This window comes from Macrobrachium nipponense, chromosome 16 (assembly GCF_015104395.2).
Source record: "Macrobrachium nipponense isolate FS-2020 chromosome 16, ASM1510439v2, whole genome shotgun sequence".
In the NCBI taxonomy this organism is placed as follows: domain Eukaryota; kingdom Metazoa; phylum Arthropoda; class Malacostraca; order Decapoda; family Palaemonidae; genus Macrobrachium; species Macrobrachium nipponense.
The window spans coordinates 79640697-79658342 of NC_087209.1; the positions used below are offsets into that span (position 1 = coordinate 79640697).

At 39.5% G+C, this 17646-nt stretch overlaps 1 protein-coding gene and 1 long non-coding RNA gene across 2 annotated transcripts in view; one reads left to right on the plus strand and one right to left on the minus strand.

Annotated features, from left to right (window-relative positions):
* Positions 1–11558, plus strand: part of LOC135195478 (peroxisome assembly protein 10-B-like) — a 72771-nt gene extending 61213 nt beyond the window's left edge. The window contains 1 exon segment of the mRNA XM_064221697.1: positions 11376–11558. Within this exon segment, the coding sequence (XP_064077767.1) occupies positions 11376–11543 (168 nt within the window). The 3' untranslated portion in view covers positions 11544–11558.
* LOC135195843 (uncharacterized) overlaps positions 1–17646 on the minus strand; it is a 126744-nt gene that overhangs the window by 99453 nt on the left and 9645 nt on the right. The window lies entirely within an intron of this gene.

Genomic DNA, 17646 nt, shown 5'->3' on the forward strand with positions numbered 1-17646 from the left:
CCCCACGTTCAGTGTTGGCAGCTGTGAGGGAAGGCGACTTCATGCTGTCGATAGACTTGAGGGACGCATACTTCCAGATCCCTATTCATCTGACGTCCAGGAAGTTCCTTCGCTTCTCTCTAGGAAACAAAGTTGTCAAGTTCAAAGTCCTGTGCTTTGGACTGACCAGTCCCTCAAGTGTTCACAAGGGTCTTCTCTCTCGTCTCAAGTTGGGCCCATGCTCAGGGGATCCGTTTGCTGAGGTACCTCGACAATTGGTTGGTCCTGGCAGGGGTACCAGGGAGAAGCTGCTGCAGAACAGAGATCGTCTGGTTCGGTTTTGTCTGGAACTGGGCATCGTGGTCAACCAAGAGAAGTCAAACATCGTACTCGGTGAAAGGATTTTCTATCTGGGCATGGTTATCGATACGGCGGTTTCAAGAGTTTTCCTGTCGGATCAGAGGTTGGAGAAGTTGCGAGAGGTGGTGCATGACTTCGTGTCAAAACCACATCAGTCAGCTCATCAGTGGCAGGTTCTTCTGGAATTTTGTTTTCTCTGGAGAAGCTGGTCCCTCATGGGTGTCTTCATCTTTGGTCTCTACAATGGAGGCTGAGGGAATTCTGGTCTTCGGCGGGGGACTCGCCCCTGTTAAAGGTTCCTCTGTCTTTGGAAGTGAGAGACCTTCATTGGTGGTTGGACAACTGGAATTCCTTCTGTTTTCAGGCACCTCCCTCACAGGTTGGGGGCCTCACTTAGGCGACCTCGTTGCCTCAGGCGTTTGGAGTTTGAAGGACAAACAGCAGCATATCAACGTCTTGGAGTTGAAGGCAGCCTTTCTGGGTCCGAAGGAGTTTCAGGAGAAAGTAGAGGGTCATTCTATCATTCTCATGTCGGACAACACCACTGTGGTCACTTATGTGAACAAGCAGGGAGGCATGGTTTCACGTTAACTTCACGCCTTGACCGTCGAGTTTCACCAGTGAGTGGTCAGCAATTCAGTAGAGCTCTCAGCCAGGTATATCCCAGACAAATGGAATGTGGTTGCAGACAAACTCAGTCATCAGGATCAGATCCTAGGCACAGAGTGGTCCCTTCATCAGGTTGTAGCAGAGAAGCTTTTCCGGGTTTGGGGGATACCCCATGCTAGACCTTTTTGCAACCCGGTTCAACAGGAAACTGGAGATATTCTGTTCGGTGGTTCTGGATCCTCTAGCGTTAGCGGAGGACGTGTTCCAACATCCCTGGGACAACCTGGAGGTGTATGCCTTCCCTCTGTTTTGCTTGATCCGTCAAGTCCTGAACATGCCGATGAGTTCGCAGAGTCTCAGAGTCTCAGGATAACTTTGGTAGCCCCTCTGTGGCCTCAGGCGGAATGGTTTCCAAATCTGCTGTTGTTGTTGTCGTAGGTATTCCGAGGGAAATTTCTACCGTGTTAGCCGCATGCAGAAAGGTTCCACCAGTCAGTAGAATCCCTGTATCTTCACGGTTGGAGGCTATCAAGTATCTCCTCCGAGCAAGAGGCTTTTCGCAGAGAACAGCAGGGCACATGTCCAGCAGTCTCAGAAGGTCGACCTCTGCAGTTTACTAAGGCAAATGGGCGATTTACTGTGATTGGTATCGTAAATGGGGTTTTTTCCACTCGGAACCTCTATGCAGCACATAGCAGACTTTTTGACTTTCCTCAGAGATGAAAAATGTTTGTCTGATTCTGCCATTAGAGGCTACAGGGCAGCCCTAAGTTTAGTGTTACGTCTTAGAGCTATCGACATCTCTTCCTGGGAACTTTCCTTGCTAGTTAAGGGGTTTGAGCAATCTAGTTCTCTTAGGGAGCTCAAACCACCAACGTGGGATGTTTCCTTGGTCCTGAGAAGTTTCACTTAGGGTCCATATGAGCCTTTGCGTCGTTCATCAGACAGGGACTTGATACTCAAAATGGTGTTTCTCCTGGCCATGGCATCTTCGAAGAGAGTCGGGGAGTTGCACGGTCTAGCTATGATGTGAACACACCAGGGGTTGGGGGGTCAGGTCCTTCGAATTTTCTGGATTCGTGGCTAAGACCCAGAATCCCACGGTGCACAATGATAGGTTTCACCTCCTTTTCCATTCCATCACTGAATGACTTTGTGGGCGGTGATGCTCAAGAGCTTTTGTTGTCTTAAAAGGACACGTCACCTTAGACTAGGCTTTCGTAGGCTTTTTGTTAGCATGGAATGTACAAAGAAAGAAGTGTAGAAAAATACTATCTTTTTTTTTTGGATACAGGAAGCCATCAGACAGGCATACTTGACTCTTGATAATTCTGCCACCATGTCTGTGCAGGCTAGAGTTCATGACATTAGGGGTATTGGCCCCTCTCTGGCTTTCAAAAAGAACTTGGCTGTACATAGAGTGCTGAGCGCTGGTACTTGGCTACGCCAGTCCACATTCACTCTTTCTATCATAAGGATGTTGCCCACAGCTCTTGGACATATTTTCCCTGGGTCTTGTGGTGGAATGCCCAGCAGATTGTGTAACTCATCATTGCCTTAACAGGGCACTTTTGTATCTTACCTAAGATGATTGTGTGGTTGAGAGAATGAGTGAGTTGGCTGGTCTCTTTCTTTCTCTGTACCTTTCCTTCTTCCTTCAGGCTGGTGAGGAATAGACACATTATTTGCGGGACTGGTCTGATACAGGTGAGTAAGGTAGTCATACTGATAGTTTGGTCGCTGGTATGCAAATAACCAACCCTCTATTCAGTAGCATATGCTCCGCTCCTGGCAAGGGAGAGTAGGAACTGGTAACAAACCCTGGTGTGTTGGTTTGTTATTGGACAGTCATAGTTTCTCTTTAGGTCCCTATACAATGATTCTCCCAACATACATTGTACATCGCTCAGTGTCTGAGTAGTTGGATATCAATGTATCAAGCTTCTCATGGGCATCAGTCCCTCTCCGGAAGTTATTTCTTCTGGAGCTGGACTGGTGGGTAGGCCCCCAGCCAGTTTAGGATGTCTGCACTTTCCTCCAAGTATAAGTCTATCCTATTGTTAAGACTAAAGGTTTGTTTGCATATGAACAAATGACAAATTTTCTCAAGACAATTGGTATTTTTCTTAGCTACAAACCTGAGGTCTTACTGTTGTACTGTACTGCCCATCTCTAACCGCCCCTCTGTCTGCCTTAGACCATCCTGAGTTGAAGGGAAAGACTGAACGCTGTGGCCTGGGTGCGTGGTCTTTGAACCACTTCTCATCGATATACGCACACATTGCCAGATCTCACAAGATTCCTTGCTTTCATCTGCGATTTAACCAGATCTTGCTAGTCGCTAGAAAATGATCCTATTGTTAAGACCCCAGGTTTGTATCTATGAAAAATACAAATTGTCTTAGAAAATTTGTCATATTTTTTTGGTTCACCTTTACAATTAGCTTCATTTCTTTTTAGTTTAGCTATGACAGATTCTAGTGTTCCATTCTTTGCTGTTGTAGTGAGGGGCTGTAAGACTAGATTCACTAAGCTTTGTTACAATGTGCACTAGAGTTTACTGGTTCTGAATGCAAGGATTGGATGATAGTAGATGGAAGATGCTTGAGTCTCATCTTAATAAACTTAAGAGGAAGTAGGGCCTCTGTGAGTAGAGCCGAGGATGGGGGGCTTAGGGTTCAGCAGCTGGGCCTGATGCCTGGTGGGAACTACTTTCTCACTGCCTTGGTGCCCAGCTGTTGATCCAACTAAATAAGTCAGCTCTTTTCCTTTTACTAAAACTTTTCATCCTTCTGCTTTCTCCCCCTATAAGATACAGATTTTATGTTGATGACTTTTGGATTGGTTTTGGACATGATTTGGACTTACTCATTGGATTTGGTGGAGGATGAGGATGGTTGGCATGCCACCTCACCCGTAGAACTCGGAGTACCTAACGTGGGGTCGAGCGAGGGGAAAGTTTATATGTCAAACCTGCTCTTAGTGCTGGGTCTGATCTCGACGGACATCATGACGCCTTAAGCACTGAGGGTGGGGTGTATATCTGGGTGGTACCTAGGGCAGCCCTGTATGGGATAACACTGTCTCTAAATGTGGCTCCATGGTGGGTGGGGGGCTACCTGGACGAATCATCAATTGTACGTCTTATGGAGACACTAAAACCTTCTGTTGACGACTTGGGCAAGGATAAGGACAAGGAAAATTTTGGTAATTCTTTCATTGTGACTTTGGAGCCTTTTTCTAATGAGCTCCTTGTTACAAACATTTTGTATGTAAAACCAGTTCCTTTAGACTGGAATTATGATACCTTATTTAATGAATTTTGTAAATTTTGGGAACGTAAAACAATACGGAATAGACTTGGCAAACAAAATTATGGTTGTTTGAATTTGATATTTTTCAACAACGAATCGGAAGCTCACAGAGCCTACAGAGAGTTTAGGTCAGACTCTATGAGTGTTGGACTTGTAGAGGCGGAAGAGGTCCCTAGGCATCTTGAGATATATAGACCACCAACTGAAACTAAAGATTCAAGTAAAATAAGTAAAACCTCCAGATCACCAGACCCAGCTAAGTGGTTGATCATTACAACACATGGTGAGAGAGGCAACCTCTTCAAGGTGAAAAGGTTGGTAAGCCAGAAGATCGGCAATGTTGGGAGAGCCCAGAAGTAACTCGCTTTGGGCGTAATAGTTTTTTAGTTCATGCCAAGACCAATGTTCAATCAGTAATGCTCCTAAATTTAAAGCTTAATCCCGAAGGTATGATAAAAGAGGTAAAACCTCACTATAATTTTAGTTATGCAAAGGGTGTCATCTCAATGAAGATTTACATGAAATGGACGAAGAGGAAATTTTGGAGATGTGTCCAGACGTGGTTTGGAAGGTTTTCAAGGTGCCCGCACGTCTATGATTATTTTAACATTTGTAAGTCCTTTTTTGCCATCTGAAATTGTTCTTGACAATGAAATTATGAAAGTTTGTCCTTATAGACCGAGAGTGCTCCAGTGCTTTAAATGTTTTGGCTTTGACACAACTCCTCAAATGTTTGCACCAGAAATAAACTTTGTGAATCGTGTGGCAAGCCTGAGCACGAGGAATGTTCTGAACGGTAACTTGTGTGAACTGTAAGGGTGACCATCGAGCCCGAGATAAGAAATGCAGTGAATATAAAAAGAACAGGAGGCATTACTTAAATCTATTGCTGAACACATCATTGTGGGACAGGCCAAGAAGCTGTTGGGAAGGAAAACTTATTCAGATGCCTTGAAGGCACAACAGCCGGATATTGCTACTTCTGGGTGCCCCTTCTGGTGGTGCTCCCACCCCGGGGGTCTCCTAATGGGGTTTTCCCATGCCCCTCTCTGGTGGGGCTCCTCGTGCCCCCCATGTTGGGGCTCCCCGTGCCCCCCCTGTTGGGGGTCCCCGTGCCCCACCCCCCCTTGGTGGGGTTTCCACGCCCCCTCTGGTGGAGGGGCTCCCCACGGCCCCCCTAGTGGGGGGCTTCTCATGGCCACCTCCATGGCTTCTGGGGGGGCCTCCTATGTTGTAGAGACTCTGGTCAAGCCAGGGGACCCTGTTGGTTCAAGGGAAGGGTTCAAACCAGATCTCAATTTGTTGACGACTTCTCTCTGACAGGGACATTACCTGACATTGAGCCCTCACTGATCCTGTCATTACTGTGCACCGTGGAGATGACGGTGAGGAGATAGAGGCCCTCTTTATTCGTCAGAGAGGGCCCTTTCTCCCTCTTCGCCTCATTCTCGGTCACTCGGCCATATAGGAAAAATAAAGCAAAACTGGAAGGGCAAGTGAAGGCCCATCATCTAAAAGATCTATAACACCCAGATCTAGATCAAGTAGTTCTGGTAAAACTGATAAGATCTCTCTCACCAGGACTCAGATTCCTAAATTAGTAGGAATTTTAAGATCCCATCTTCTAAATAATGGCTCTCATGCAATGGAACATCCGTGGCTTTATACCAAATAGAGACCAAGTTCGGGTTCTGTTTAAGGAACATAATCATCTGCGATGTGTCTACAAGAAACAAAGTTGGAGAGCACACTCCCAACGTGGGTTTTAATTATTCATTTCATAGGTCTCCACCCCTGATAGGTGTACGTGCTCAGGGAGGCACAGGCATCATAGTCCGTACGTCTGTTAATCACAGAGTTGTTCAATTGAACACTGTGTTGCAGGCTTGTGCAGTTCAAATTTTCAATTATAAATGGATCACAATTTGTTCTCTCTACCTTGATCCCATCATTGGAAAATAGAATGCAGGATGCGCAGGGTAATCCCCGTCAGCTAGAATTAAACTGATCTACAGACGTTAATAGACCAGCTTCCTAAAACCCTTCATTCTGATGGTGGGGATTTTAAATGCCAAGCACACCCCCCCTTCGGGGAGAGCCAAACTGCGACCGGTGGGGTTTAAATAATAGAACAGCTGCTTGACTTTAAATGACATCACTTTAATGAATGATGGCCCTTTCCCCTACAAGACATGATCTTTTTCATAATACTGACTCAGCCATTGACCTCACTATCTGCTCTTCGTCTTTGAGGTTAGATTACCAGAATGATCATGGGAGTGATCATTGGCCCATTCACTTAAAGTTTATGAAAAAATATTCCATCTCCATGGTTTTTACCGAAATGGAAGGTAGGGGAGGCTGACAGGGGATTATTCAAAAAAATCTACTGAAGTTGATCAAGATATAAAAGATTTTCAGAGCCCAACATCCGCTTATGAGTATTTAATCAGTATATTGCTGTGTGGTGCCATGCTGGTCTATTCTTCGAACGTTCTGGTAAACCCGGCGTCGTCCTCTAGTACCTTGGTGGAGTGATGCATGCGCCTTGAGCCGAAAGATAACAAGAACTTGCTACAAGAGATATCGTAAATTTCCTTGCTTGGTCAATAAAATTATCTATAAAAGAGCTCTTGCTAAGCAAAAGAAAACTTTTAAGCAGGCAAAGAGGAATCGTTTGTTTATCAGATATATAAGTGAATTAAAATATGATTCCCCTATGTCGTTTGTCTGGAACAGAATCCAAAAGCTGCAAGGGAAATTTTCTCCACCTCCCCCTTGCCTATATTGAAAATTGATGGCTCCTCATATCTGATTCTGGAGAAGTTGCAGAAACCTTTGGTAGGCATTTCTCCAGTATATCTAGTGCCCTACATACTCTTCTGCATTCAGGAATATTAGGACGGTATCACGGTGTTCCTGCTGTTAGTTCAAATTAGAGTCATATAATCTTCCTTTCACCATGAAAGAATTGGATCATGCAATCTCGTTGTCTTCCCCAACATCTCCTGGGGAAGATGATATTTTGTACTCCCAATGATTTTTAATTTGCCTAGAAGTACAAAACAATTTCCTTTTAGACATTTTAAACAGTTTTTGGCTTTCAGGAACTTCACCAGAGTCTTGGAAGATATCGATTATTGTACCTGTTTTAAAACCTTTTAAAGATTCCTTCCTTCCTAAAGAACTATAGGCCAATTGCTCTAACCAGTTGTGTTAGCAAGATTTACTGAGAGGATGGTCAATGCTCGACGTTGTGTGGTATTTGGATTCCAAGAATCTTTTATCTAATCGGCAGTTTGACTTTCTTTAGGAAAAATAGAAGTACTTCTGACCCTTTGATGTTCCTTACTCGGGAGATACAGAATGCTTTTGCTGTGCAAAACCAGACTGTTGCTGTGTTCTTTGACCTAGAAAAAGCTACGACACTACCTGGCGAGGGGGTATCCTTTTGCAACTTGTAGAGTGGGGTGTTGTGGGGTAATTTATTCTATTGTCTGAAAGATTTTTGTCAGAACGTTACCGAAAGTAAGAGTGGGCTCTTACATTTCTTCTGCTTACCCTCAGGAAGAAGGGTTACCTCAGGGAAGCGTTCTTAGTCCAACACTCTTTAATGTAGCTGTCAACGGTCTACTAGAACAAGTTCCTGTCGGGGTGCATGGTCTGGCTTTGCTGATGATTATGCAATAATCTGTAGTAAGTCCACAGCTGTTGAAGCTTGTCAAATGATCCAGACTGCTATTAATGCTTCAACATCATGGGCCAGTGCTAAAGGGTTCAAATTTTCACCAGAAAAAACCAAAGCTATACGATTTTGTCGATTAAGAAGAGTGGAAGAGATCCCTACGTTGTTTTAAACGATTCGATTTTACCTTATGAAGATAGCATTAAGTATCTAGGTGTTACATTTGATAAAAAATTAACTTTTACTCAACATGTTAATGAAGTTGTATGTAACGTGAAGCTTCGACTTAATATTCTTAAAGTTGTATCTAATTTAACTTGGGGGCAGATCGAATTACCCTTTTGAGGATGTACCAGGTGTTATGCCTAAGCAAAATTGATTATGGTTGCCAAGTTTATGGTGTGCGTGCAAGATAACACTGCAGAAATTAGATGTGTCCATAATATGGCTTTACATATTTGTACGGGAGCCTATAGAAACTTCACCAGTAGAAAGCCTATATGTTGAGTCTGGTTTTCCCCCACTATTTATCCGTAGGGAGGAATTAGGCTTGAGAGTCATATCAAGAATATTACGTCAAAGCTAAAACCCTAACTATAAGGTACGTTAGAGAACCAACTGACGGAGCACCCAAATAGACCGAGACTGCCAAAGCCGCTTGAGGCCCCTCCGACTAGCAAGCTCTGCCGGGAGGGAGGTGGGATTACTTCCCCCTGCAGTAGCTGAAACTTTTGCCTTCAAAGTTTCCTCCTTGGAATAGACCATGCCTAGAAATCTGCCCAATTAGGGGACAGCAAAGGAGCAACAGTTCTGGTGAACAGTTGAGGGCAAGTGTCTTGGACCATGCTTCCGAACATGGTGATTTCATCATCATATATACTGATGGCTCGAAGGGTTCTGATGGTGTTGGTTGCTCTGTAGTGACTAATGGTAATATCATTAAAAAGAAACTTCCTTCTAATTCTTCTGTTTTTACAGCGAACTGCTGGCAGTTTTGACTGCTCTTAAATATATTTTTTATAGTTCTTGTATAACAAGGTTTTTACATTTTACCGACTCTTGAGTGTTTTTCTTCTCTAAAATGCCTAGTCTCTTGCCACCCTTTAGTGCAAGAAGTACAAGATGGTTTTATCTTTTAATTAATAGAAGAGGATTTTCTTTTGGATTTTGTTGGGCTCCGTCCCATGTTGGAATTGTTGAGAATGAGCGAGCCGACGCTGCTGCTAAGGCTGCAACTAGGCTTAGGCACATTTCCAACATGGGCGTCCCTGTATCTGATTTTAAAAGTACCATTCGATTTTATTGTAGAGACCAGTGGCAGGCCCACTGGTCTACTTTAGATAATAATCTTAAATTTAAATCGATTAGGCCCTCTGTTCATCCTTGGCCTCATAGCCGGATGGATAGAAGGTCTGAGATAGTTTTAGCTAGATTACGTATTGGCGTTTGCTGGCAAATAAGTCTCTTGGTGATATTTTAGGTGAAGGTGCTCAGGCGGCAGAGCAAATTATGACATTTTTAAAAAATATTGGTCTTTTTTATGAATTTTAATTTTCTCTTAATTGTTTTAGGTTTCTTGTTTGGTTTTTATGAATGAATGATTTGTATGTTAATCGGTTGTGTGTATGCTTGTTTGTACGACAGTGACTTTTATTCTTAAAGATATATATGCGCTGAATGGCCCCTCGGCTCCGGCGCTTGGCTATGTGCCAAAAATTTTATAATCTAATCTAATCTCTGTGAGTAGAGATTCTTCTAATCCTATGACAGACTCCTATCCTCAATCCTCCTTCTATTCCTCCACGCACTCCCGTGCTCAGCTCATGTGCTTGACCCTGATGCCATTACCAGTCTCAAGTCGAGAATTAATTCTAAGTTAGATAAGAAGATTAATTTAGTTGGAAGTTCACTGTTGGAGTTAGGGGCGTCTCTTTGTGTCCTTGAAAGAACTATAATTTACTTTTTCCTTGGCGTTAAAAATTTTTTATAACTGGCTTCACTCCCTAAGAGTGGAAGAATGCAGTGATACAATGAAACCAAGAGTAAAATCATGTAAATACCCAGGTAATGCCAGGAATTACAGAATCATCTCTTGAAAAACTTGGTGTAAAATAATAAGAAAAAATGGTCCATGCTCTACTTCTGCAGTGCGTACATAAATTCTGAACTCTACTGCAGCTTAGCTTGAATCACAAGCAATCAGTCCTCATGAAGAGGATTTTAATGTAGACACATTATTATGTGTATTACAGTAGTACGTATGTTATTATTTATACCATATAAACATTCAATTCTACTTGAAGACAGCCAATTCTGTAAAAAACAAACTAAAATGGATTTGGAGGCCATCTAACAATATACAAAATGAAAAATTTATCTTGCAGTTGTCCATTCCAAGTCCACATAGGAAACACAGACACCTTCAAGTCAGAGAATATATTCCACAAATATTGTCTCAAGCAAGAAATTTACTGACTTTGCCATAATTTGTACCACTTCTGACTTAGGCCACACTCATTACATTTCAAACAAGGCAGTCATTAGGGTTATTATATGGACTTCAATAGTTGATCTATTAAAAGAAAATTGAAGTACCCAAGTTCTATCAAGATTGAAAATATAGAAATACCCATGTTCTATAAAGATTGGAGTTTGAATCAAAGTCAATATCAAACTTATCAAAAAGAAATTCCCACACACTCAAGAGGCAAATCATAGGATTTTTATATCTAATCTTTGTTATACATGTGAGTTGGAAAGCACGTACAGGTATTTCATACTTCGAGGACCAAAATTGGAGTCAGATATATGGCATAGTTTTAGAATGTTCAGGTTCATTGTACATATAATTAAGAATTCGGAATATCCATCGGAGTTTTCAAGTACAGCACTTCACTCACAAATATTTACAATTTAATAAGGATACAGGCAGATATCTAACCAAATTAAACTTTGAATTTTTGAGAATTGTCTGGCATATCCAGATAGGGGTATTCAAATCTGGTAAACCAAATCATTGATATGTATCTGTATACAGTTCCCCATACCAAAATAAAGTTATGGTTATTTGATATAAGTCAGTGGTTTGCATTTCTGAAATAATTATAAGAGGGTATTTTACTGGGAGTGCAATCCTTTCAGCCTATGTATGGGTAGTAATCATGTATACATGTAGACCTGTACTTGGTACCTAATGTAGGGTAGAACTTGAAATTTCCATGTGCAATTAGCCCTTTTTGTAAATTTTTACATTCTTAGTATAGTTGTACAGATTGAGTATTTGGGGCTTTGTATGTATGGAGCATAAAGATTCTTGAAAATTTGTCTGTAAATGTAAGCATTAGAATAATTTTATGGATAGTAAACGGATGGTTTTTTTTTTGTGTTTATTTTCTTTACTACAGACATTTGTTTCCATTTTGTTTCAGGTTCTGATTCGTGAATGGCTAGGAGATAATGCAGCAAGTCAGTCTTTTAGGATGCTTGGCTTAGTGCTCTTTTTACATATCATGCTGACTCTATCATATGCTGCCTACACAAACTTTTTTGTAAAACCAAAGAGTGATGATAAAAAGACTGTATCAAGTAAGTTGTGAATGCTTTCATGTTCTTACATTGTAATCCACCCTTATCCCCACAGGTGGTTGGTGCTGTTTAGGCATTATTTAAAGATCTTTGCAGCGTCCCTTCAGCCCCTTGCCACAACCTCTTTCATTCCTTTTACTGTACCTCCGTTCATATTCTCTTTCTTTCTTCAGACTTTCCATCCTCTCTAACAATTCTTTCATAGTGCAACTGCTTTGAGGGTTTCCTCCTGTTACACCTTTCAAACCTTTTTATTGTCAATTTCCCTCTCAGTGCTGAATAACACCATATATTCTGTTCCGCTCTAATCCACCCTTACAGTAGAAAGAAGTTTTTATATAAAGCTTTGGCATTATTTTAATTCAGAATTAAAAGCATAGATTTACTAATATAGGTTAGGTCAGTGTTTTATACTCTCCTTTTAAATGTTGGTGTCCATGAGGCAGTATTAAGCTGTATTGAAAGGTAGGTTTTTTATTGAAGTTGTTGTTAGTGTGTGCCAATGGTAGTGATTGCTGCTTTCACCATGTATGGGGATAGTAGTTACTGTGTGTCATTTATTAAACACTGTAAGTAGGCCCTCATGCCCTTGTTACTTTTTCATTTTCATACTTTTCATTACCCATTTTTCCACTGTGCTATCTGATTTTGTAATCTTTGTCATTTATATTACAGTTTTCCCTTGTGGGTTTAGACAAGAAAGTAACTCCCTACACTCTTCAATCCTTTTCTCTGTTATTTTATTGGTTTTATTGATTATTAGTCTAATTGCTCATCACATGGCCAAGCTTTCTCAGTTTTCAAGATTTCAGTGTATTTTCTAGCCTTTGAACACCACAGTTCTTAACAAATTCTTCATTTGTGATATGATTTTCCTAGTGCTGTGTAGCCATTACCCTTAGTATTTTGTGATCACATCCCTGTAAAATCTCCATTTTTGCCTGCTTTATATAGGCATTGCAAATGTTTGCTCAGTTTACAAAAAAGAAATGTAAGGTAGCAGAAGTGGTTTTTACCTCTTCAAAAACCTATTTTTCCACCACATTTTCCCTCTCCTTCCTCTTTTACCTCTTTAGTCCTCTTATTCATTTCACGTTTCAGAACTATATTAGTATGTAGCGTTGTTGCCCTTACAGTAAAGTAATACGTACCTCAAACTTATGCAAGGCTAGGTTCCAGAACCCCGCGGGCAAGGAGGTTTCGCATAAGTTTGCTATGGTCACTAAAATTTTCTTTCTCTTGTAGAGCAACCATATTTATTCACTAATTACTGATTTTTTCATATTGTGTTTGTGACTACATACACTGATTTTTATAATAAAAATTACTTACAGCATACTTATAAAGTAGTAATGTATTTATTAATCTCATTCCAGGTTTGGCCCCATACTGAGCATAATTGGTGTATGATCTCTCTCTCTCTCTCTCTCTCTCTCTCTCTCTCTCTCTCTCTCTCCTCTCTCTCTCTCTCTCTCTCTAAGGGTAATGTATGATGTATTTGAAATTATATTGCTGTAAAGATTTTTGATGATAGAGCATACTGTACAATATTTAGAATATTCATTATTTTTCATTTTTCAGTAAAAGCAGACTGAAAAATAAAATGAAAATAATTAATAACTATTATGATTTTAAATATTGTACAACATGCGTTATCACAAAAAAACTTTACAGCATTAATATAATTTCAAATATATCTAACATTACCTTTAGAGAGAGAGAGAGAGAGAGAATCACACCTATTATGCTTAGTCAGGGTTCCAACCTAGAATATGCTTAATAGATACATAACTGCATTATAAGTACAATGTGCTTTATCATCCAAAACATTTTATAGTAATATAATTTCAAATACATCTTACGTTACCCTGAGAGAGAGATTGTACAGTGGTACCTCGAGATACGAAATTAATCCGTTCTGAGGCGGCCTTCGTATCATGAGTTTTTCGTATCTTGGAACACATTTTACATGTAAAATGGCTAATCCGTTCCAAGCCCTCCAACAAAACCCCCAGTAAATTATATTCCGGGCCTAAAAACACATGTTTCTAGGGTTACAACGCCGATCCGACGGAAAGATGACTCCAAAAAGGCAAAATACTGTACATACTTGAGTAATATTCAACTGCATGTAATGTTCAACCCCACCTTTTTGCTGCATATATTAGGACTTTAGCATATGTCCCTTAGCAATAAGCCTAGCCTATGTTAGCGGTTGCTACTGTAGCCTAGTCTATGATTCTGACATCTAAACCTAAGAGCTAAAAGCTTAGAATATGCCAATAAAATATATAAATAATCAGTATGTACTCATTTCAAATAATTATTAATTAATCATTAACTATAATACACAAACAAACAAACCTTCCAATCGAGTATCAAACGAGCGCCAAGCAATCATTTTCCTAGCACACAGTAAGCCATAAATTGTCATTAATATCTCTCTTCAACTAATGAAACTACCAAAAAGTATAATAACCATTCATTTCTATTCTTTCTTCTATCTTTACCTAATGGAGATACCGAGTTACTGACAGCTATAATGAAACATACGTATACGTAACGTAATAATAAAACAGAAGAAGAATTGCTAAAAAATAGGTATTTGTTGGCAGTCTGATTTATTTTTATTTTATGATATCTAATTCACAATTTTTTATTTAATGTATTGCATGTACTCATTTCAAATAATTTATTAAGTAACCATTAACTATAATAAACAAACAAAAAAAGCTTCCAAACATCTGTTTAACACCAGCACTTACGAGTATCGAACGATCGACAAGCAATCACTTTACACAAGTAAGCCATAAATTTTCATTATCTCTCTTCAACTACTGAAACTACCAAACAGTATAATAACCATTCATTTCTATTCTTTATTCTATCTTTACCTAATGTTTTTTTTATTAAATGTATTGCATGACTAAGTTTTCCAATTTACAGCATCCTTTTACCAATAGAATACTTAAAGCACAAGGGGTAGATGCTGACCAATAGGAGAGCAGGACCTTATGGGGTGACTAGCATCAGGAACCAATGGGAGAGCGGGAGGATGGTGGCGAGTTTACTCAGTTGGCGGCGCAGGAGTTTTAAAGTTGTTCTCGGTGGTCCGGGCAAATCTCGGGATTTTACAGCAACAACCTTTCGTATCTTGAAACTTTTCGTATGTAGAGCAGTAAAATTTTGTTTTTCGCATTGGCTTTCCTATCTCAAGTTTTTTTCGTAAGTAGAGCCATTTCGTATCTCGAGGTATACTACTGTACATCAATTATGCTCAGTCCAAGGCTAAGCTGGAATGAGAGAAAACTGCTTATCTCATGTACTGGGGTAACTATATTAGTTGTCAAACATTTTGTAAGAGATTTATTTAATTTGTATTGAAGATTTGTTTAATTTGTATTAAACATTTTATAGATATTTTGCTGTTGACATTAATATTAATATTTTTAAATGAGTAAATCTTAAATTAAGCAGTTAAATCTTAAAATAGACAGTTATAAGCATTTCAGTATATGGGGTATTGGGTATTGGAGTCATCAACGTGACATCATCCACATGTCATTTTTCAAACAATAACACTGCTGATGGGCAAAAAGCCATTTCTGCTTCTGTACCGTATCAGACGGACATTGATCATTCAAGTTAATCTGTGCCTTATTTATAAGCAATGGTTCAGTCATGTGTTGTTGTAGCATGAATAGGTAAGGAAAGGGAAGCCTAGTTTCCTAGCATTGTCTTCACAGTGAAAATGACAAGGAAAGGAGAAATAAGTGGCTGGCAGCCATTAACTGTCCAACTCATGCAAGGCTTAAAAAGATTAAGATGAAAGAGATCAGTGGGCCAGAGCATATCCTAACCTGGCTCAAATTACTCAGGAGGTATAAGGTAGAGCACTTGCTCAGTACATGAGTAATATTATTACTAAGGTCATAAGACCCAAAACCTAAGCCTGCCATGTCTACACTACCATTGAAACATCAGCCAACCATTGCTGAGAGCGACGTTGCAATAATATTTTCACGCCATTACCAACACATAGACAAGTTTTCTCCCATACATATCTAATTCATCCTATCTTTCAATTGGAAGTTGATCTTTATGAAATAATGTAATCTTATGCAAAATATTAGAGCATAGCATTTGTGTATGGAAATATTCAGATTTACATATTTTTGTTGACATCATTTAGGAAGACTGCTCAAAATGCATGTGATTTCAGTACAAAGAAAATTTAAAACTTTATTATTCCATGAAAATAGTTTGGCCCCTCCTAATTGAGCTAACATATCTTGAATTACCAGCATCAGCATTCGATCTGGAACTGTGTTCGAGTTTAACTTTCTATAATCTGTTACAAGTCTCCAACTGCCATCTTTCTTCGGAACAAGTAACAACGGAAATTATGTGGAGATTCAGAAGAATTACTACTCCATCTCTTTTCATTTCCTCTGTCAAATTGTCAACTAGGGGTCTCTGGCTTATTGGTAATCTGTAATTAGTAATAAGAAATGGCTTGGCTTCATCATCTAATGAAATTTTGTTATAGAACATTTTGTTTTGTCCTAGTTTATCTCTTTCTAAAGCTATTACCTTTCTGTATTTCTTTAGCACCTGAATTAACTTGTTTCTATTTTCTGGAAAATCTGTTTTATTCACTTCCTGGTTTATTTGAGAGTTTTGGCCATTTATAGAGAAAATGCTTTTTCTTCTATTGTTAGCAAATGATTGTTAATAGGGAATCCTATGCAAAAGTCAGTGCCCGCATATACTAGTGTTAGTCTGTTATCTGAATAGTTTTGGACATAGACTTCACAGTTATCACCATTCATGTGGACTAGTGAATTATCCATTCTGACAAAGTCTGGCAATTCTTCATTCAATAATAGAATATCTATTTTTTACATCTCCTTTGATTTGTTAAACATTTTGGATACAAGTTACTCCTCGATTAAGTATAATTGTACTTTATTATCAGCTGTGCTAACACAACATATTTCTTCTTCTTCTTTTACGTCTGAAAATAGCAAAGTTCTGTATCTCCAGTGGTTTGGTTTCTTCTGTTACTTCTGTTATACAGTTTATATCTGATTTATTTATTTTATTTAAGAGCAATACTTCATTTTATGCTTTCCCTTTACTTCACTACTCATTACTGCATTACTATAGGTATAGGCACCTTGATTTTCATTAGATTCAGTATTTTGATTGTCACAATTATTTATATCTGTATGTGCACATCTCAATCCGTTATTCTCTAGCTGTGGGAATTCCCCTCTTTTATCTGTTTCCATTTTATCTTGCTTTTTCTTGTTACTCATCTGCTCTTCCCATACGTCTGTCTCGCTTGTCGAAACTGTCTCAGACAACTTGATCAGATTTGGGTGAGACTTTTCTTCATCAAGCGTAAAACATACGTTCTTCTGATTATCCTGTTTCAGGCTAGTCTTTCCTTCACTACTATGTAATATTATTCCACATCTCATTAAATTAAATGAGAACAATACTTGTGTGGGAACAAATTTGTCTTCTAAAACTAGAAAACTTTCAATAAATTTGTGTAAGAAATTTCTATTTCTAGTTTCACATTCCCCAGACCTATAATCTGTTTCCCCACTATTCCCTTTATTACTCTGCAATGCCTAAAGTTATTTTATCAGTTATATTTACAGTACTATCTGAATCAATGAGTACATGTCTGTCCATTTCTTGGCACCTTTACAATAGGCAGATCCTTACTGCTCATTTCCTCTTCTTTCATGGAAAATACTACTACTTTGCTGTAGACAGGTAATTGCGGATGAACCTTCAGTACCCCGAAGGGATTTACTTTCCTTTCTCTGTAAAGGGGTTAATTGTTCCAGGTTTTAGTTAAGTGCCTGACCTTTTTGTAAACTGCACAGATTCTAGGCTTTCTGCAGTCGTTAGTGGAATGATTGGTATACCCACAGTTTTCACATGTTTTTGGTCTAGCTCCTTGAGCTTGATTATTCACTGGCTTTGAATGATTTGTGGGTGGACCATTCCTTGATTGATTCTGTCTTCCGTTCTGGTTTGGATTCCATTTTTCATGTTATTTTGTGCATATTTCCATTGAAAGGAAGTTTATCTATT